General features: G+C 37.2%; 1 protein-coding gene across 1 annotated transcript in view; it reads right to left on the bottom strand.

Annotated features, from left to right (window-relative positions):
* The window catches only part of Scml2 (Scm polycomb group protein like 2), a 112,521-nt gene that overhangs the window by 66,731 nt on the left and 21,739 nt on the right, over positions 1–24,051 (bottom strand). Inside the window, exon 6 of the mRNA XM_051141724.1 lies at positions 19,041–19,306. Within this exon, the coding sequence (XP_050997681.1) occupies positions 19,041–19,306 (266 nt within the window). The remainder of the gene's footprint in view (positions 1–19,040; positions 19,307–24,051) is intronic.

Raw genomic sequence — 24,051 nt, forward strand, 5'->3', positions numbered from 1 at the left:
GATGCTACCATGCAGTTACTACTTCAGGTGTCCACACTCATGGCCAGGAGGCAGAGACTTTTAGGGTACCACAGCCTCAACCCTTCCCATGGAGGAATGGATACCTTCTGATATCTGGGCAGAATGATCCAACCATGGGCTCACCAACTCAGTGAGCCCAGTGGCTGGGCAGTGGGACCTCATTGACCTTGGAGCAAGAAAGCCAATGCAAGGCAGCCAGTTCCAGGACTTCCCTTCTTGAGAAGAGGGTCCTGGAACTCTTGAGGAGCCCACTTGGCCCCGACAATCATACAGCTGAGAAAAACCATGGAAAGTCCCTGAGAACCACCCACCAATCCAAGACCATTGCCAAAAATCTGAAGAGGGCACCTTCAGGAACATCCAGCTTCCTGCCCAGGGATCTTCCTACATCTGCTGAGAACCCCAGTAGGTCACAGGATCTACCAACCAACACCGTAGACAACCAGATGGCAAAAGGACAGCATAAAAATAAAATTAATAAGAACCAGAGAAGTATGGCATCTTCACAACCCAGTTATCCCACAGCAAGCAGCCCTGGATCCCCTAACACAGCTGAAACACAAGAAAATGACATTAAATCTATTCTTACGAAAATGATAATTGAAGAAATGAAGAAAATACTTAAAGAAATACAAGAAGGTAGAGGCAGACAGTTTTAGGTCTTTAGAGAGGAAATGAAAAAAATCACTGTTAGAATTTCAGGAAAATACAACAAACAGGTGAAGGAACTGAACAAATAATATAAAGAAATAGAGGAAAATACAAACAGATGAAGGAAATCAATAAAATGGGTCAAGATTTAAAGATGAAAATGAAAACAGTAAAGAGAGCAGAAAGTGAGGGAGAATTTAAGAAAGAAAACAGAAACATCAGAGGTAAGCATCACCAACAAAATACAAGACACAGAGAAAGCAATCTCAGGTGTAGAAGACACAATGAAAGAGATTTATGCATAAGTCAGAGAAAATGTTAAAGTTAAAATTTTCCTGACACAAAACATCCAAGAAATCAAGAATACCATGAAAAGATGAAACCTAAGAATTATAGGAATCAATGAAAGACAAGATTCTTGTCTCCAAGACTCAGAAAATATTTTTAACAAAATCATAGAAGAAAATTTCCCCAATCTCAAGAAACAGATGCCTATAACCATACAAGAGGCCTATCAAACACCAAACAGATTAGACCAAAAATGGAAAGCTTCCCACCACATAATAATCAAAACAATAAATGTACAGAATAAAGAAAAATATTAAAAGTGTCAAGGGGAAAAGTCCAAGTAACATATAATGGCAAACCTATCAGAATCACACCCAACTTCTCAGCAGACACCTTAAAAGTCAAAAGGGCTAGACAGATGTCTTGCAAACCCTAAGAGACCACAGATGCCAGTCCAAACTACTATACCTGGAAATACTTTCAATTACCATAGATGGAAAAAGCAAAATATTCCATGATAAAACCAAATTGAAACAATATCTATGCTCAAACACAGCACTACAGAAGATACCAAAAGGAAAACTCCCACCAGGGGAGGTTAAGTACACCCCAAAAACACAAGATACAAATAACATCACTACAGCAAAAGCAAAAGGAGACAAGAACACACAGTTTTACAACCAACACCAAAATAAAAGATTCGTACAGTCACTGGTCATTAATATATCTCAACATCAGTGATCTCAACTCAGACTAACAGAGTGTATACTTAAATGGGACCCATCATTCTGTTACATACATACAAAGAACATACCTCAGCTGGAAAGATAGACATTACCTGACAGTAAAGGACTGGAAAAGCATTTTCGAAGCAGATGGACCCAAGAAGAAACCAAGAAGAAATATCTAATAAATTAGACTTTCAACTAAAATTAAACAAAAGAGATCAGGAAGGACACTTCATATTCATCAAAGGAAAATACAACAAAGATGACATCACAATTCTGAACATCTATGCTCCCAATAGAAGGGCACCCACATTTGTAAAAGATGCATTAATAAAGCTTAAACCACACATCAATCCCCACACATTAATAGTGGGAGACATTAACATCCCCTTTCACCAAAGGATAAGTCAATGAAACAGAAGCTAAACCAAGAAATAATGACACTAACAGATGTCATGAATCATGAGCCTAACAGACATCTACAGAACTTGTTACCCAAACACAAAAGAATATATCTTCTTCTCAGCACCTCATGGAACCTTTTTCAAAAGTGACCATATACTCGGTCACAAAGCAAGCCTCAACAGATACAAGAAAATTGAAATAATGTTTGTATCTTATCAGACTACCATAGACTAAAGACAAACTTCAACAATAGAAATAGCAAAAAGCCTACACACATGGAAACTGAACAATTCCCTACTCAATGACAACTGTGTGAGGGATGAAATAAAGAAACTAAAGGCTTCCTAGAATTCAATGAAAATAAAAGCATAACATACCCAAACTTATGGAACACAATGAAAACAGTGCTAAGGGAACTTCAAAGCACTAAGTGCCTTCATTAAGAATTTGGAGATATCTCATACAGGCAACTTAACAGAACACCTGAAAGTCCTAAAAAAAAAAAAAAAAAAAAAAAAAAAGAAGCAGACGCACCCAAAAGGAGTGGATGGCTGGAAATAAACTCGGGGTTGAAATCAATAACTTAGAAACAAAGAGAACAATTCAAAGAATCAATGATATCAAGCAATTGTTCTTTGAAAAAATTAACAAGATAGACAAACACTTAGACAAACTAACTAAAAGGCAGAGAGACACTATCAAAATCAACAAAATAATAAATGAAAAAGGAGACATAAGAACAGATACTAAGGAAATCCAAAGAATCATTAGGACTTACTTCAAAAACATGTATGTCACAAAATTTGAAAATCTAAATGAAATGGGCAACTTTCTTGGTAAATTCAACTTATTAACGTTGAATCAAGATCAGGTAAACAAATTGAATATTCCTTATATCCCCTAAGGAAATAAAAGCAGACATCAAAAGTCTCCCAACCAAAAAAAAGAAAAAAAGCCAAGGATCAGATAGATTTAGCACAGAATTCTACCAGACCTTCAAAGAAGAGCTAATATCAGTACTACTCAACCTATTCCACAAAATGGAAACAAAAGGATCATTATCAAGGTCATTCTATGAAACCGTAGACACCTTGATACCTAAACCACAAAGACACAACAAAGAAAAAGAATATCAGACCAATTTCTCTTATGAACATTGATGCAGAAACACTCAATAAAATACTTGTGAACCAAATCCAAGAACACATCAAAAATATCATCCACAATGACCAAGTTGGCTTCATCCCAGGCATGCAGGGATGGTTCAATATATGGAAATTCATCACTGCAATCCACCATATAAATAAACTTAAAGAAAAAAACACATGGCCATCTCTTTAGATGCCGAAAAAGCATTTAGCAAAATTAAACACCCATTCATGTTAAAAGTCTTGGGAGAGACCAGGGATACAAAGCACATACCTAAACATTGTAGAGGCAATATAGAGCAAGCCTACAGCAAACATCAAACTAAATGAAGAGAAAATTAAAGCAACTCCACTGAAATCAGGACAAGACAAGGCTATCCATTCTCTCCATGTCTCTTCAATATAGTACTTGAAGTCCCAGCTAGAGCAATAAGACAACAAAAGGAGATCAAGAGGATACAAATTGGAAAGGAAGAAGTCAAAGTATCACTATTTGAGGATGACATGATAATATATATAAGCACCAAAATTCTACCAAGGAACTCCTACAGCTGATAAACACTTTTAACAAAGTGGCTAGATACAAAACCAACTCAAAAACATCAATAGCCCTCCTGTATACAAAAGACAAATAGGCTGAGAAAGAACTTAGCGAAACAAAACCCTTTACAACATCCACAAAAACCAAAAATATCTTAGTGTAACTCTAACCAAGCAAGTGAAAGACTTGTATAAAAAAACTTGAAGTTTCTAAGAAAAAAAAAACTCATGCTATCAGAAGATGAAAAGATTTCCCATGCTCATGGAACATTAAGATTAACATAGTAAAAAAGACCATCTTACCAAAAGCAATCTATAGATTCAATGAAATTCCCATCAGTATGGTAACACAACTCTTCACAGACCTTAAAAGAAAAATTCTCAACTTCATATGGAAAAAACAAAACAAAACCAAAAAACCCTAATAGCTAAGACAATGTGGTACAATAAAAGATCTTCTGGAGTTATCTCTATCCCTGATGTCAAACTGTACTATAGAACAACAGCCATAAAAACTTCATGGTACTGGCATAGAATCAAAATGATAGATCAAATGAATCAAATCAAGGACCCAGAAATAGGGATACATGATCTTTGACAAAAAAGCCAAAACCACAGAATGAAAAAAAATGTAGCATCTTCAAGAAATGATGCTGTTCTAACTGGATGGCTACATGTAGAAAATACAAATCAATGCATATTTATCACCCTGCACAAAACTCAAATCCAAGTGGATTAAAGACCCCAACATAAAAGGAGACAAGCTAAATCTGTTGGAAGAAAAAGTGGGGAAGAGCCTTGAACTCATTGGCACAGGAGACAATCTCCTGAACAGAACACCAACAGCCCAGGCTCTAAGGTCAAGAATTAATAAATGAGACCTCATGAAACTGAAAAGCTTCTGTAAGGCAAAGGACACTGTCAACAGAACAAAACAACAGCCCATGGACTGGGAAAAGATCTTCACCAACCCTACATCCAAAAGAGAGCTAATATCCAAAATATATGAAGAACTCAAGAAATTTAACACCAACAAACCAAACAACCCAATTAAAATTGGGGTACAGAGCTAAACAGAATTCTCAATAGAGGGATATCAAATGCCTAAGAAACAAGTAAAGAAATGCTGAACATCCTTAGTCAGCAGGGAAATTCAAATCCAAATGACTCTGAGATTCCATCTTAAACCTATTAGAACTTTCACACATACTCTGGTGCCTCATATTTGACTACATCCCCTGGATGGGGAGACCTGGTGGAACTCAGAGGAAGGATAGCAGGCTACCAAGAAGAGACTTGATACCCTATGAACATATAAAGGGGGAGGAAGTCCCCCTCAGTCACAGTCATAGAGGAGGAGAGTAAGGGGAAAATGGGAGGGAGGGAGGAATGGGAGGATACAAGGGATGGGATAACCATTGAGATGTAATATGAATAAATTAATAAAATTAAATTCAAAAAACCTATTAGAATGGCTAAGGTCAATAACTCAACTGACAGCATATGCCGGTAAGGATGTGGAGAAAGGGGAACACTACTCCATTGCTGGTGGGAGTGCAAACTTGTACAACTACTTTAGAAATCAATCTGGTGCTTTCTCAGAAAATTCAGAATGGTTCTACCTCAAAACACAGCCATACCATTCATGGGCATATACCCAAAAGATGCTCCACTATACAACAAGGGCATTTGCTCAACTATGTTTATAGTAGCTTTATTTGTAATAGTCAGAATCTAGAAACAACTTAGATGTCCCCCTACTGAAGAATGGATAAAGAAACTGTGGTACCAGTTGAGTGGAGAACAGAGAATGACTCTGACATGAACTCTGGTGCCCCATATTTGACCACTTCTCCTTGGTGGGGAGGCCTGATGGCACTCAGAGAAAGAATAGGCAGGCTATCAAGATGAGACTTAATAGGCTGTGACCACATATTGGGGAAGGAGGTCCCTCTTGGCAATAGACCTAAGGGAGGGGAATAGGGTGAAAGAGGGAAGGAGGGAGAAACGGGAGCAGACAAGCAAGGGGATAACAACTGAGATATAATCTGAATAAATTAATTTTTAAAACCTTATTTAAAAAAGAAACTGTGGTACATTTCCACAATGGAATGCTATTCAGCTATTAAAAACAAAGAAATCTTGAAATTTGCAGGCAAATGGATGGAACTAGAAATAATCACCCTAAGTGAGGCAACTCAGACCCAGAAAAACATGCATGGTATGTACTCACTCATAAATGAATGTTAATCATATAATACAGGATAACCACACTATAATCCACAAACCAAAAGAAGATAAATAACAAAGAAGACCCTCAGAAGGATGCTTAATTCTCATTCAGAAGGACAAGTAGAATAGACACTGGAAGTGCTTGAAGAGAGGGAACAGGACAAAAGTCTATGATAGAGGCCCTCTGAAATACCCCATGCAGCCGGGGATCAAAGTAGATGCAGAGACTCACAGCCAAACTTTAGAGAAGAGCACAGGGTGACTTAGGGAAGAGTTTGAGGATAGACGGATCTGAAGAGGATAGGAGCTCCATAAGGAGAACAACAGAGGCAACAAATCTGGGCCTGAAGGACCTACAGAGACTGATACACCAACCAAGGACCATGCACAGAAAGGACCTAGGCCCTCTGGTCAGATGTAGTCCATAGGCAGCACAGTCTGCATGTGTTCCCAATAATATGTGGAGTAGGGGGGACCTCTGACACAGACTCTGGTGCCCACTCATTGATCGTGTTCTCTTGGTGGGGTAAGGAGGGGGGAAGGAGGAAGAGGCAGGTAAGGTGGGACTGGGAGGAGACAAGGAGGCTATGTAATGTGAATAAATTAAAATTAAACAAACTTAATTTTATAATCCTACATAGGAACCTTATAATAAAATTTTATGACATTAAAATAAAAATACAATACAAAGTTTCCAGTGCATAACACAAAGAAATGAATACAGTTTTGAAATGAAAACAAATTTTCGAAGAATAAATAAAAGCATTAAACAGAAAAAAATTTCACCAAAAGTGCTACAAATGAAAGTTTTACATGTAGCACTATTTCATGTAATCAAGAAACAGTCTCATTCTCTAAAATGAAGACAATGGTCTAATTCTTCCAAACGGGGACTTTTATTAGAACAAACATCAATGCTGAAGTAGCACAGTGAAAAGTTCTATCTTTTCATTAGGTGCTGTTATGCATTTGTTTCTTAAAACAGAAAAGAGTCTTTTCCTTCTGAAACACTACACCATTATTCAACATAGAGAAATTATCTTACAAGTCAACACAGAAAACAATCACCTGAGGCTGTTTCAACACTTTTTCCTGGTCTGGCTTCATCTTCCCAAGGTTTTGTGAATCCTCTGCCTTTGGGTTTTTTCCCAGCTTTTTTGAGGTATAAAACGAAAAGTAAAAAATTAAAATGGTGTACATTTAAAACTAAAGCATATTATGCTCAGGTATGGATGTCAAAAGAAACTTCTTATAATTAAATACACTTTCTTATGTTGTCATGAAAAGGCTACCATCATGTTAACGTGATACACAGCTTTCAGTTGCCTACTAACCCATTTAGACAAGTTCAATACTTTGTGTGAAGAATACCTGTCATGCTCTCTATTTCAATGTTCACAGTTTTAAAAGACATATTCTAGTATCAACCCCTTCACAATTTTGTTATCAGATAAAAATGACTTTACATAGTAAAAAAAATACCAGTTCTAAATAGAAATTATTTACAGGGAGAGGTGAGAAACAAACAACCATATACATGCACTTCCCTAATAGATCCTGTGTTTAAAGACTACTCTCATTTTGAGAGTTATATTTCATAACTTAAAATACTTTATAATTTTACTTTATGCTCAAAGGTATTCATAAACAGTGCAAGTGATAACAAATATACCATATTCTTTACAATAATTTTATTGTACTTCTACTCACTAAAAAGGATGCAATCTATACTCAGCTACCAGGGCCAATATAAGATCATTTAACTGCTGCCAGAACTCCACACCTCATTTGCAAATAACTTCACCTATGTACACCAGACTCTTGATATTTCATTATTTTTCCAGACAGGGTTTCTCTGTGTAGCTGTCCTGGACTTGCTTTGTAGACCAGGCTGGCCTCCAATTCACAGGATCTGCCTGTCTCTGACTCCAGTGGTACTGGGATTACAGGTGTGCAGCAACACACCCATTCTTAACAACAACCTTACCCTCCACTTTCAAAAATCCCAATTTAAAGGTCCCAAGTAATGTTTTTCTCATTTCTTTTTCTTTCTTAGTCTCCCTGTCACCATTCACAAGATTTTGACCAGGACTACATCACTGATGCCTCTTCACTAAAGATTCCAGCTGACACCTTGATATGGATAATTTGGCAGTTTCCAACAGGCAGATCCTAGCTGGGTCAGCTCCTGCAGGCCCAGCAAGAACTCCCAAATTCATGGGAGAGGCTGCATGCTCCTACAGAGTATAGAGGCAGAGCTAAAAGACAGCTGCAGCCTAGAAGATCTGATCCACCTGGTATCTTGGCTACAAAGCAACAGGAAGGACAGGCAGCTGGGATCAACCTACACAACCAGAGAGCTTGTGTGCTGACCTTACTCTAGAGCCCAAAACTGCTGGTCTGAATTACAGCAGTAAGGTGAAAAGGCCCAAACAGAAACCTACTTTGCAAGACTCAGCCTGGAGCCTACCTAAGGTGTTGAGAAAAATCTCCAGGAGTAGAACCTGAACCACCTGCCTGGTCCAGGGAAATACTCCTTGATCCCCACAGGCAAGGGTACCCTACCTATAATCAGGCATCAACTATCCACTCTCAAACAGGGAAGGTCACTACAAACCACCTCCCAACACCAGAGTCACCAAAATGACAAGAGGACAGCGAAAGAACGCTAACAAAAATCAAAACAGGTTGGCATCTCCAGATCCCAGCAATCCCAATGAAACCAACCTGGAGAACCCAACAACAATTGATATACAAGAAAATGACCTCAAATCCTTAGTAAGTAAGATGATAAAGGAAGAAACAAATAAAATCTGTAAACAAATGCAGGAGGAGGCAAACAAGAGGGCTGAGGATTTAAAAGAGTCATATAAAGAAGCATTTGAAGAATTTCAGAAAAATACAAATAAACAGATGAAGGAAATCATTAAAACAGTTCAACACCTGAAGATAAGGATGGAAGCTATCATAAAGGAACACACAGAAGAAAAACATGATCGAGAAGCATCAGAAAAGAAAGCAAGCATCTCAGAGGTGGTCTTATCTAACAGATTGCAAGAAATGGAAGAACGAATATCGGGACTTGAAGATACAATCGCAGAACTAGAAACATCCATCAAGGGAAATTCTAAATCTGAAAAGTGCCTGACACAGAGCATCCAAGAAATCAAGGACACCATGAAAAGACGAAATTTGAGAATAATAGGGGTAGGGGAAAGAGAAGGCAACCGACTCCACAGCCCAGAAAATATCTTTAATAGAATAATAGAAGAAAATTTCCCCAATTTGAAGAAGGAGATGCATATGAGCATACAAGAGGCATACAGAACACCAAATAGAATAGACCTGAAAAGAAAATCTTCCCGCCACATAATAATAACAACACAAAATATACAGAAGAAAGAAAAAATATTAAAAGCAGCAAGAGAAAAAGGTCGAGTAACATAGGAAGGCAAACCCATCAGAATTACTCCGGACTTCTCAACAGAGACCATGAAAGCCAGAAGGGCCTGGACAAAGGTTCTGCAAACCCTAAGAGAACACAGACACCAGGCAAGATTACTATACCCAGCGAAATTATCAATAACCATTGACTGAGAAAACAAGATATTCCATGACAAAAACAAATTCAAACAGTACCTAGCCACAAATCCAGCTTTACAGAAGTTACTAGAAGGAAAACTCCACCCCAAAGGGTCAAACTACAACCAAAACAACATAGGAAATAGGTAACTATACCATCGCAAAATCACAACCTCACAAAATCTTGACTATTACAAATACCAAAAATGAAGGGACTTAGCAATCACTGGTCATTAATATCTCTCAACGTCAATGGTCTCAATTCTCCAATAAAGAGACACAGACTAACTGAGTGGATGCATAAACATGACCCAACATTCTTCTGCATTCAAGAAACACACCTCAACCACAAGGACAGACATTGCCTCAGAGTAAAAGGCTGGGGAAAAATATTCCAAGCAAATGGCCACAAGGAACAAGCTGGGGTAGCCATTCTAATATCTAATAAAATAGACTTTCAACCAAAATTAATCAAAAGGGATGAGGATGGACACTTCGTACTCATCAAAGGTAAAGTCAATCAAGAAAACATCACGATTTTGAACATCTATGCTCCTAATAGAAGGGCTCCCACATTTGTAAAAGAGTTATTAACAAAGCTTGAACCACTCATCGATACCCACACATTAATAGTGGGTGACTTCAGCACCCCACTTTCACTCAAGGATAGGTCTCTGAATCAAAAACTAAGCCAGGAAATAACTTCATTAACCAATGTCATGAATCATATGGATCTAACAGATATCTACAGAACTCTCCACCCAAACGCAAAGGATTATACCTTTTTCTCAGCACCCCATGAAACGTTCTCTAAAATTGATCACAAAGTTGGTCACGAAGCAAACCTCAACAGATACAAGAAGATTGAAATACCTTGTATCTTATCAGATCACCATGGTCTAAGGCTGGACTTCAACAGCAACAGAAATAACAAAAAGCATACTAACACGTGGAAACTAAACGACTTTCTACTTAATGACACATGGGTCACGGAAGAAATAAGGGAAGAAATAAAAGACTTCCTGAAATTCAATGAAAATGATGGAACAACATACCCAAATTTGTGGGACACATTGAAAGCAGTGCTAAGAGGAAAATTCATAGCACTAAGTGCCTTTAAAAAGAAAATGGAAACATCCCACATAAACAACTTAACAACACACCTGGAAGCTTTAGAAAAGAAAGAAGCAGAAACACCCAAGAGGAGTAGACGCCTAGAAATAATCAAACTCAGGGCTGAAATCAATAAATTAGAAACAAAGAGAACAATCCAAAGAATCAACAAAACCAAGAGCTGGTTCTTTGAGAAAATTAACAAGATAGACAAACCGTTAGCCAATCTAACTAAAAGACAGAGAAACACTATCCAAATAAACAAAATCAGAAATGAAAAGGGAGACATAACAACAGACACCGAAGAAATACAAAGAATCATAAGAACCTACTTTAAAGGCATTTATGCTACAAAATTTGAAAATCTAAGTGAAATGGACAATTTCCTCAACCGATTCCATTTCCCAAAATTGAATCAAGACCAGATAAACAAATTAAATAGCCCTATTTTGCCTATAGAAATAGAAGCAACCATTGATAGTTTCCCAACCAAAAAAAGCCCAGGGCCAGATGGTTTCAGTGCAAAATTCTACCAGTCCTTCAAAGAGGAGCTAATACCGATACTATTCAAGCTATTCCAAAAGATAGAAATGGATGGAATATTACCAAATTCATTCTATGAGGCCACAGTCACATTGATACCTAAACCCCACAGAGACCCAACAAAAAAAGGGAATTTCAGACCAATTTCTCTTATGAACATTGATGCAAAAATACTCAACAAAATACTCGCAAAGCGAATACAACAGCATATCAAAGACATCATTCACGGGGCCAGGTAGGCTTCATTCCAGACATGCAGGGGTGGTTTAACACACGGAAATCCATCAATGTAATCCACCATATAAACAAACTGAAAGAGAAAAACCACATGATCATCTCTTTAGATGCAGAAAAAGCATTTGACAAAATCCAACACCCATTTATGTTTAAAGTTCTGGAGAGATAGAGAAGACAAGGCACTTATCTAAACATAATAAAGGCTATATACAGCAAACCAACAGCCAACATTAAATTAAATAGAGAGATACTCAAGAAAATCGCTCTAAAATCGAGAACCAGACAAGGCTACCCTCTGTCTCCATATCTCTTCAATATAGTTCTTGAAGTTCTAGCCAGAGCAATAAGACAGCAAAAGGAGATCAAGGAGATCCAAATGAGAAAAGAAGAAGTCAAATTATCCTTATTTGCAGATGATATGATAGTGTATATAAGTGACCCCCAAAATTCCACCAGAGAACTCCTACAGCTGATAAACACCTTCAGCAAATTGGAAGGATACAAAATAAACTCAAAAAAGTCAGTAGCTTTCCTGTATAGAAATGACAAACAGGCAGAGGAAGAAATTAGGAAAACTACTCCCTTCACGATAGCCACAAACAATATAAAATATCTAGGAGTAACTCTAACCAAGCAAGTGAAGGACTTATTCAAAAAAAAACTTCAAACCTCTGAAGAAAGAGATTGAAGATGACATGAGAAGATGGAGGGATTTACCTTGTTCGTGGATCAGGAGAATCAACATAGTAAAAATGGCCATCTTACCAAAAGCAATTTACAGATTCAACGCAATCCCTATCAAAATACCTACAAAATATTTTGAAGATATTGAAAACTCAATTCTCAAATTCATATGGAGAAATAAAAAACCCAGAATAGCAAAAACAATCCTATACAACAAAAGATCCTCTGGAGGAATCTCCATACCTGATCTCGAGCTGTACTACAGAGCAACAGTAATTAAAACAGCATGGTACTGGCAAAGCAATAGACTGGTGGATCAATGGAATCGAATTGAAGACCCAGAGATGGATCCACACACATTTGCTCACTTGATTTTTGACAAAGAAGCCAAATCTATTCCATGGAAAAATGAGAGCATCTTTAACAAATGGTGCTGGTCTAACTGGATATCTACATGTAGAAAAATGCAATTAGACCCTTATTGGTCACCATGCACAAAACTCAAGTCCAAGTGGATTAAAGACCTCAACTTAAAACCAGAGACATTAATTCAGTTAGAGGAAAAAGTGGGAAAGAGCTTGGGACACATAGGCACAGGAAACAACTTCCTGAACAGTACACCAACAGCCCAGGCCTTAATGTCAACAATTAATAAATGAGACCTCATGAGGCTGAGAAGCTTCTGTAAGGCAGGAGACACTGTCAAGAGAACAAAACGACAGCCTACAGAATGGGAAAAGATCTTCACCAACCCTTCATCTGACAAAGGTTTAATATCCAAAATATATAAAGAACTCAAGAAATTAAACACCACAAAACCAAACAACCCAATTGCGAAATGGGGCTTGGAACTTAACAGAGAATTTTCAACAGAGGAATATCAAATGGCCGAGAAACACTTAAAGAAATGCTCATCCTCGTTAGTCATCAGAGAAATGCAAATCAAAACGACACTGAGATTCCTTCTTACTCCCATCAGAATGGCTAAGATCAAAAACTCAAATGACACCACATGTTGGCAAGGATGTGGAGAGAGAAGAACACTCCTTCATTGCTGGTGGGAATGCAAACTAGTACAGCCACTTTGGAAAGCTATCTGGTACTTTCTCAGAAAAACGGGAATAGGACTTCTTCAAGCCCCAGCTATTCCACTCCTTGGAATATACCCAGAAGATGCACTACCACACAACAGGGACATATGCTCAACCATGTTCATAGCTGCCTTATTCATAATAGCCAGAACATGGAAACAGCCTAAGTGTCCCTCAGTAGAAGAATGGATAAAGAAACTATGGTACATTTACACTATGGAATACTACTCAGCTATTAAAAACAAGGAATTTTCGAAATTTGTGGACAAATGGATTGACCTAGAAATTATCATAATGAGTGAGTTCACCCAGAAGCAAATAGAGTTAAATGGTATATACTCACTTATATCATTACACTAGTCTAAGGGGTACGTCCCCATGGAAATCTTTACCTATCAGGAAAGTGGGTCAGAGGGGAGGACATCCTATTGAGACTTTAGGTGTGAGAAGCCTGGAAGAATGAGGAAATAGAAGGATCCAGAGGGTCCTGGAAAACTACAGGCAGGTCTGGGCCCTGGGGTCCTCCTCAAACTATGACACCAGTCAAGGAAAATATAGGCAGTAAACTTCGAACCCCTACCCAGACTAGCCGATGGACAGGACATTCTCCACCGTTAAGTGGAGAAGGAGATCTGACTTTCACACAAACTCTGGTGCTCCATATTTGACCATGTCCCTTGGATGGAGATGCCTGGTAGCACTCAGAGGAAGGATAACAGGTCATCAAGAAGAGACTCGATACCCTATGAGCATATACAGGGGGAGGAGGTCTTCCTCAGTCACAGACATAGGGGAGGGGAATGGGGGGGAAGCAGGAGGGAGGGAGGAATGGGAGAATACAAGGGATGGGCTAACAACTGAGATGTAATTTGAATAAATTAATAATTAAAAAAAGGAAAAAATAGATGATAGATATAAAAATAAAAAAAATAAATAAAAATTAAAAAAAACTGACCAAAAAACATAACAACCAATTTTATCATATAGCTACATGGGATGGACATGGTCCACTCTCTGTAACATCATGATAATTACAACAAAAAGTTGCTGGTGAAGTTGGTTTCTAAGTAGTTTCCTATAATGTTTTGTTATGGTTAAATTCCTACCTCCATCTCTCTCTTCTCCATTCAGCAAAGCATTCAACATCCCACTTTATATGAAAGTAGACTAAAGCCGTCTTTCAGGATGACTTGAGTTATTTCCATTTTACCATCCTAAAACCATGCTTAGGCCTGAGGCGGTGGTTCAGAAGGTAAGAGTACTTGTTGCTTCCCTTCTAGCTACACCTAGCAAAGCACAGCTATCTGTAACTCCAGCTCCAGAAATATTTAACCCTTTCTTCTGTCCTCTGGGTTCACCTGCATATATGAGCAAAAAGCCACACATGCAGACACACATACACATAAATATAAAGTGTTGCTAAGATTCTAACTCAATAAACAAGTGCCAAAATACTTAAGTGTAAAAAATACAGGATAAAGAACTCAAAAGTCTAGTTATAGAGATGATTAATGACCTCCTGTTGGACTCAAATGAATGGAAAAATAAATTCAGAAAGTCTGTTCAGAGATAGAATGAGAAACTCCGTAACTTACATAGAAAATACAACTGAAGGGATGGGATAACATTTGAGATGTAATATGAATAAATTAATAAAATATATTTTAAAAAAGAAAATACATATTAATAAATTAATAAAAATTTTCCAAAAATAAAATAAAATATAATAAAAAAGAAAATACAACTGAATAAAAGAACTAGGCAAAGAAAACCAGTAAGCCAAAATTAAAAAGGCAAGTGACCACTGGACCCAGGCAGAAATGAGGAGATGATATAGACCTGAATCAATACTATGAGTGTGGCAGGACAGACAAGGACTTTGAGTGTCACACATCATCTCTATTAAGGAGCATCACAAATTTCATAGTCCATCTATGAATAAGGAAAGGAACCTGCAACAAACTGAATGCCCATAGGCATACTTACAAAGATTGAACATATAGAACAACAACAAAAAATTACATGTTCTGAAACTGGGTAGCAGACTGGATTGAAGAATAGAAGTGGAAATGTGGAGAGGGATACCACACAAGGAAAGTCTTCAGAGGGGACATATGGAAGCCTACTGAAATAGGTAATCAATGCAATTACAGCAGAGTGGCCATGTAATAAAAGAACACCTGCCCCCTCCAAATAGGCATCAACTGTTTCCTAATAACAAGTAGTTCTAAAACTGGGTGCAGTGGCACATGCCTGTAATACAGCAGTCAGAGAGGCAAAGGCCAGTGGATCTCTGTTAGTTTGAGGTCACCATGACCAACAAAGTGAGTCCAGGACAGCTAAGGCTACAGAGAAACACCCTGTCTCCAAAAAACAAAAACAGACTGAAGGTATCCGACACACATACACACCCTTAACAATACAGACCAGTGGTAATGCTACTGGTTGCCCAATAAAACTTAACAGTAAAATATCAAGGTAGTTTTAATTGGTGGAATGCACCACCAATTATGCCACAGAATATGGAAAATATCTAGCTAGTGCTGAACTGGAAGCTTCCCTGTTACTGGCTATGTTTTGTAGTGCCACACACACTACCAGAGGTGCAACAAAATCACCATGCTAACCCATATACGAATATTGTATTGTACAAAATCAACCTTTCTGCAAAATATTTTGGTGCAAAAATAGCACAAGTGTCATGGGAGTAGGACTCTTTTGACTTGATTTAAAGCCCACCGCCATTAGATGGATCCCATACCTGACACTGTTAACCAGGCCACGAATCAAAGATTAGATAAGTCCAAAGCCATAGGGGAAATCTTACTAGTGTGATTCTGCTGAATGAACATAGAAATAAAATGACTCCTATGACAGATTGCTATACTCATTGATCAGAGCATCACTCAAGCATCATCACAGAATCTCCTTACAGTCAGTGGTAACTAAGACAGTGACCCACAGGTGGACAAGATTCACTGAGCAAGAGACTGCAGTGCTCAACCCTAAATGGGATGACTGTGTCATATCTCTCCCCTCAGGGATCAGGGATCTACGTGGAAGAACAGGCAGAAAGAGTCAAACTAGAGCTGGAAAAGGACTTCAACCAAACAGCCATTTTGGAAACACAACAGAGCAGATGCACAAAGGAATTCACAGATGAACGCACATGTCTTGTACAACCTCTAGTCTGTCAAAATCCCAGCATGGAGGAGGGGACATGAGTTGAGATCGTGGCCCTATCCAAGAATTGATAGCTGTTGCAAAAAGGAAAAATCTATTTTCTTCAGTAGAGTAGCATTAATCAGATCACACACAAAAGCCAGCTACATATTCAGAAATAGTCAGCTGACACAAAGCAAACTCCCACTTTTAAATGTTTTTCATGTTTATTTAAAAGAGATTATGAACATGAAGTGCAGATCATAGAGAGGTGGAAGACAATCTGGGAAGTGTTGGGGGAAGGGAAAAAATATGAACATAAGAGAAATGTACAAAAATTATCAGATAATAAATAAAAGCACTAAAAAATTTCAAAAATATTTCTACATAAATAAAGATTTACATACAGAAGAATTTCTTATAATCAGAAAATAGTGTATTTCTTCAAAAGGATGCTTTAATTTAAAACAACCACTAATGTTGGTCTAGAACACTAAAAATTTCTGGCAGGGCATCATTGGCCTATTTTCTGTAGATTTTCTTAAAACAACGAGCGTCTTTTCTTCTGAACTACTACACCATTATAAAATAAAATCTTATATCATTTATTGGAAACTATTCAAAGTAAAAATCAGAAAGTATATGGATATGAGATACAGACAGGCATTTTACAAACATAATCAATTCTGAAAACATAAACACAGTATCCAAAAGAAGAAAGTACACCACCAACACGGGAACAGCAGTTGTTTTCTACCTTTTTCACCACTGCCACTGCCTCACACCATAAGAATATTTTATCACACATTGCTAGATGAAGAGATTATTAAAATATATCATTTAAAGTATAGTTTCTCATTGACGCTCATTGAATTGTACTGATAAAACTTGCAAATTTAGTCACTTTAATTTAGGGATTATTTACAGGGCCGCAATATAGTATGAAAAAATAGGAAAGTAGAATATGCAGGGTAACTGAAAGTTACTTAAAGTACATAGTGATGTACAAGTATATTCCTGTTATTACATACAGGATTATGGACTAAATACATATGAAAGAGGCCCTGGGTGTAATCTCTATCACCACAAAAGAACAAAACAAAACAAAACCCACCCACCCAAACAACTAACTAAACAAACAAAAAACATAACCAGAACCACTACCACAGGCCTAGCTCAATGTAGAAGAAATAACAGTAACATAAAGTTGTTACTTTCTCATTAACACATTCCAAACTCAACATGTCTTATGTAAAATTCATCAGAGTTCAGAGTAAACGCAACGTTTTCATCTCAAGATACAAAAACACGACCTCTATTTCCCTGCTACATAGCAAACTCCTTTTCCTCTCTCAATTTTCTCTGATGCTTTTCTTTGCTCAATTACTATTTTTCCACACTTTGAGCTACTTCCATATTTGCCCAACATTTCTATTTTTGCTATTTTTAACAGGTCTAACCCATAGTCCATTTATCTTCCCTGGAAGACAAATTTCCAGATGACAGATATTATGCCTTGGCTACCTTAGTATCATACATAGACCTGAATCACAGAAACATTTTTACCCACTACTATCTCCTTGCTAGGTATAGCAGCAAGGACATGACATATATTACTCTACACTGTAGGATGTGTTCAATCACAGAAGACTTCAATAACATCCAGCTACAAGAATATCACACCTATAAGCCCTTTCATATTCCCAATCTCCTCTGTAGAGCTTACCTACTTATTTTATCTTTCTGTTTTATGATACAGATAACAATTGGTGAGGTAAATTTTAATTATGTTTACATTTGATTCCACCAGTAATTTTGTATTAAAGTCAAGCCCAGTAAATCTCAGCAGTGATTACCTGCAATAAGACTACATTAGGCTTGCTTAAGCCCTTGGATGAGTTGTCAAGGAGCTTTCGTATTTTGGAGACATTTCTATGAAAAGAAAGTATCTACATGATCATAGTTTTAAATCTAGAAACATCATTTTAAATGATGAGTACTATAATAACTGAACAGAAATCTTTGACAGCTTCCATGGAGTCAAAAATGTTCTTCACACACAGATTTTACTTGAGAATATCAAAGTATCAGTTTATCTTTAAAATGTAAACAAAACCATGTAAAATATATTTTAATACTTATATCCAACCTTTAAAATCATGCTTGAGATGTGACTGTTGAACTAACATATGCAAAAGTTTTTTAAAGCTCTTGGTGTTGAGAATAGAATCCAGGCCCTTTGTGCATGGTTTGCATTCACTGTATACTGAGCAACATCCTCAGAACTCATATATACATTTTTACTGAATAGCAATTTAAAAAGTGTTTTTAAAAATAGCAATCTCCTATACCCACCCAGTGTTCATAATAACACAGTTCCAACATTCTAAATGTGACTTTATCCTCTGTCCTTATTCTAAGTGTGAACTAGTACATAAGACTGCAGGGGAGCTCTCAAGAATTCTAATTATCCTAATTTGAATCTTCCTGTATCTCTAGTACCTAGATTAGGGAATGTGATTACCAGTCTACCTGCCATGGTAATTTGACTTCAAGTCCTAATATCACCACTACTAAAAACAAAGCCACAAGAGACAGATCTAAAATAATAGAACACGTAATTAGGTATTAGCTTACCATTCTTTCCTGGTGGCTGCAACACATCTCCTGTGAGGTAACACCATCCAACTGGGAAGATGTCCCGAGAGTCATATTTACACCAATAATCAAATGTTCCACTCCACCCATCAAAAGTAACATGAATTTGATCTCCCTTGACAGCTCCAATTGTGGCAGGACAGATCATAAAGGGATTTTTTCTATCGACAGCTTCAATTTTCATCCCAACTTTAAAATTATTTAAGGGGGGCGGTAGTGGTTCCTACAAAAACATTTTAAAAATTTCACAGTTAAGATATATTAAGAACGATCTTTTCAGTGTGTTCTTTTATAACACTTGGTAACCAAAAATTTATCAGGAAGAAAGATATTCTTAAAAGTCACAAACTATTCTTTAGACATTTCACTTCTTTCCTACACAGCCAAGAATCTAGATGGAAACAAAATCAGCCTGATCAATCCACTCATACAAGAAATATGTTCTATTATGTCGCAGAAATCATTTCACTGACAAACAAAAATATTAAGTATTTCTTCTAGTGAAGTGTCAGTTTAAAGATTCTGAGTCTGGCTGCAAGAAAGAAGAGACAGAAAACTAAAGGATAGGTTTTTTTTTTCTGAAGAGATAAAAATAGAAAGGTCTCTGGGAAATCAGTCACAAAACAAGAAAGACTGTTGAAGAGCATGGTCATGCAGAAAGACTATACAGGGGAAAGTAGGATGTAATTTTAGAGCTTGGGATGGGATGGGGCCTGAACCATAATCTCCATCAGATATCCCTGCAGAAAACAAACTAGCAATCTTAGCTACAAGGAAAATCTGCAGTTCCTGCATACCCTAATTCCAACGGGAACATCTAGTGTGACAATGACTCCTCATACATAGCAAGCCTTCTTATAAAAGAAGGGCTTTTTGCCACTGCCAGTATCTTAGCTTGTTAAAAGTTAGGTGTCATATTGGGAAAAGTTCGTTATTTGATACTTAGCTACTCTGGGGACTTGAAATCATAAACAGAAATTAATAGCAAGAGAAGTTACAGAAATATAAATATGGAGAGATAGAGAGAATATATATAACAATACATTCTTGAGTGGTCAGTGGCTCAATGAAGAAATCAGGGAGGAAATAATAAATTCCTTAAATTAAATGAAATGTAACACAACTTACCAATCAGATATTTGTCAGTTCTAAGAGGGATGTCTAAACAGGGATGGTGGGAGGGAGGACGGAGAGACTGATTGGTTGATTTGTGGATTAGGGAGATAGGTCAGTTAGTAAAATACTTGTAAATGTGAGTGCCTGAATTTGCATCACTAGAACCCATGTAAAACAACAAACCTGGTTGTGTATCTCTGTACTCTCGGGGATGGTGAGATGGGAGATGGAGACAGGCCAGGCCTTGGAAGCTCATGAGCCAGCATAAGTGGTTAAGTTACAGGCAAATGAGAGATACCATCTCACATAAAAATTGGAAGGCATCTGGAGACGAAAACTCAAGGTTGTTCTTAGACATAAACATGTATATCATGCATGCAATACATTTATACATTTTTGAAAAAATCAGAGAGATATAAAATAACTAACCTAATAATGCACCTAAAAAGTCTTTAGAAAAGACTTGTCATGTCTGGTGACTCATACTTGTATTTTCAAATTAGGGAGGTGAAGGCCAGAGAATTGTGAGTTTGAGGTCAGCTTCAAGTACATAGCAAGATTTTTGTCTTAAAACAAAAACAAAAACCAAACAAGAATAAGTAAAACCTTAAATTAGTAAAAGGGAAAAGAAGATAAGAGCTATAATTAATGAAATGAATACAGCGCTGGCTGTCCTGGACCTCTCTGTACACCAGACTGGCCACAAACTCAGATTCACCTGCCTCTGCCTCCAGAGTGCTGGGATTAATAACCTGGAAAAGACTTGTTTGTTTATATATTCCTTTGTTTTGTTCTTTTAGGCCAGGCATCATGGCACACAGTTTTAATTCATATTTAATTCAATGCCTTGAGTACAACCCAGCCTGGTCTACAGAATGAGTGCAAAGATTTATTTTTAAAACAAAACCAAGGACATCATGCCTTCAGCCAAGTTAACCAAAAGGAAGATAGACGTCACAGAGGATCATTTTGAAACTTATAGCCCAGTAAAGTTTAAAACATGTATGGAAAATAAAAGTTTTTAGATGGTGATCCTCTAGCAATATAGGACCAAGAAAATATTTTAAGATAGTAACATGCATATATTTGCAACAAGACAAAAGCAGTAATGGAGTGCCTAGCTGAAGATAAGCCCAAGGCTAGAAGAATTCACTGAGGAAATACACTAGTTAGTACTAGAAGACCTAATGCTAATGCTTTTCATATTTTATAAGATAAAAAGGTATCAAATACTGCCAAACTCATGTACAAAGCTAGTATTACCCTGATATGTAACCCAGATAAAGATAAACAAAATGAAATTTCCTCAGTGAATATAAATGCATGGATTTTCAACAAAATACTTCAAAACCAAATTACATGTCATCTACACATTAAGTAGATGACACCCATGAATGAGTTGTTTTTGTATCAGCATTATAAGAATGGTTTGATATATGCCAATTTGAAAATATAATAGTAACATAAAATCAGGCAAAATTCACATTATCAACCCAAGACATGCAGAAAAGGCCTTTGATAACTTTTTAAAACCCTTCATGAATAAATTTTTAAACAAACAGGGAATAGAAGAAACACATAAACATAATAAGCCATACTCAACACTACAGTTACTGAGGAAAACAATTAAAGGCAGTCCTTCTAAAATCAAGAATGAGACAAGAGTGTCTGTACTTTCTTTACTCATATTCAATACAGAGACTGAATGCTCAGCCAGAACAGTAAGGGAACAGAAAGGGAAGAATACAAACAGGAAGGGAAAAATAAAATAATCCTTATTTGCAAATAATATATCCATATTAAAAAAGATCCTAAGCACTCCTCCATAAAATTCTTAGTCTGAAAAACACTATCAGGAAAATAGTGGGAGGCACCACCAACATAGAAAAATAAGCACTATTTTAACATAATAACAATAATAGGTAGATTGAAAAGAATTAGAAGAAAGTTCCATTTAGGAAAGGCTAAAAATGTCAGGCATAAACCTAGCAAGAGAGTCAAAGACTTGTACATAGAAAACATTAAGGTAACTTGGCTAGTTTTATGTCAATTTGATATAAGCTAGAGTCATTTGAAAAGAGAAAACCTCCAGTGAGAACATACCTCTATAAAACTGGCCTGTACACTCGGAGGAAGGATAGCAGACTACCAAGAAAAGACTTGATACCCTAGCATCATATTCAGGGGGAGGAGGTCCCCCACAGTCACAGTCATAGGGAAGGGGAATGGGGTGAAAATGAGAGGGAGGGAGGGAAGAAGGGAGGGAGAAATGGGAGGATGCAGGGGATGAGATAGCAAATGAAATGTAATATGAATTATTTTATTTTTCAATAAAAATGTGTTAAAAATAAATAAAACTGGCCTGTAGGTATTTTACTTAATTAGTTTTTGACAGAGGAACACATTTTAATTAGTGATTGATGCGTGAGGCTCAGCCCATTGTGGGATATGCCATCCCTGAGCTGGTGGTCCTGGGTACTTGTAAGAAAGCAGACTACAAACTATGGGGAGCAAACCAGTAAGCAGCAGTACTACGGCTCTAAGGCTTCTGTATCAGCAACTCCTGCCCTTACCTTCTGCTCTTTTGAGTTCTTGCCCTGAGCTCCTTCTGGGATGACCTGTGATAGGAAGTATATGCCTCTGTGGCCATGGTGTTTCTTCAGAGTAATAGAAATTCTAACTAAGACAGCAATGAAAAAAGAAACTTTACAAGATACCAGAAGACAGGAAAAGAAACCTCTGTGGTTGCCATGGATTGACAGTATGAATATTGTGAAAATGTTTTCACCACTAAAAGAAATCTGCAGATTCAATGTATTTCTACATCAAAATTCTAATGACATTCTTTTTAAAGCTTTCTATTTCTTTACTTGTGTATAGGGGGATATTCATGCCATGGTATTTGTGAGGAATCCAGAGAACAGTTTGGAGGAGCCAGTTTTCTCCTCTGGCCATAGGGGTTCAGAGGATAAACCTCAAATTGTAAGGTTGGCAGGCTAGTGGTTTTTCCCATCAAGCCATTTCTTCACCATCCCCAATGACATTCTTAGCATGAATAGAAAACAATCCTGAAAATTTTACATAAGTAAAAAATATTCCTTAATACCAAAGCAATGCTAGGGGGAAAAGAATGGAGGAACCATAGTACTTATTTTTCTGTTCTTTCAAGACAGTGTTTATCAGTGTAGCCTTGGCAGTGCTGGACTCGCTTTTTAGACTATGCTGGCCTGGAACACACAGAGATCCACCTACCTCTGCCTCCCCTGGGAGGCCAAAATTAACACATAATCTAATGTAATATACGATCCAAAATAAAGCTAATTGGCTACATTTTTTATTCTTCACCACAGTAACAATAGTATGACAGTGAAATAAGAAGCCTCTTCAAATAAGGTGCTGGGAATGCTGGACATCCACATTCAGAAGAATGAAACTAGAGTCCTCTTACTCTGAACAAAATTCAATTCAATACACATCAATCAATCATCTTAAGAAAAGAGACATTAAAACTGCTAGAGAAAAACATAGAAAAAATACCTAAGACAGAGTTAAGAGGTGCTATGAACATAACTGAGCAAATATCCTTGTTGTATGATGGGGCGTCTTTCGGGTATATGCTCAGGAGTGGTATAGAACTATTCCAAATTTTCTGAGAAAGTGCCAGATTGCTTTCCAAAGTGGTTTCACAAGTTTGCACTCCCACCAGCAATAAAGGAGTGTTTTCCTTTCTCCTTTGCTCAACTATGTTCATAGAAGCTTTACTCCTAATAGCCAGAATCTGGAAACAACCTAGATGTCCCTCAACTGAAGAATGGATAAAGAAACTGTATAACATTTACACAATGGAACACT

Source organism: Acomys russatus, chromosome X (genome assembly GCF_903995435.1).
Source record: "Acomys russatus chromosome X, mAcoRus1.1, whole genome shotgun sequence".
Lineage (NCBI taxonomy): Eukaryota > Metazoa > Chordata > Mammalia > Rodentia > Muridae > Acomys > Acomys russatus.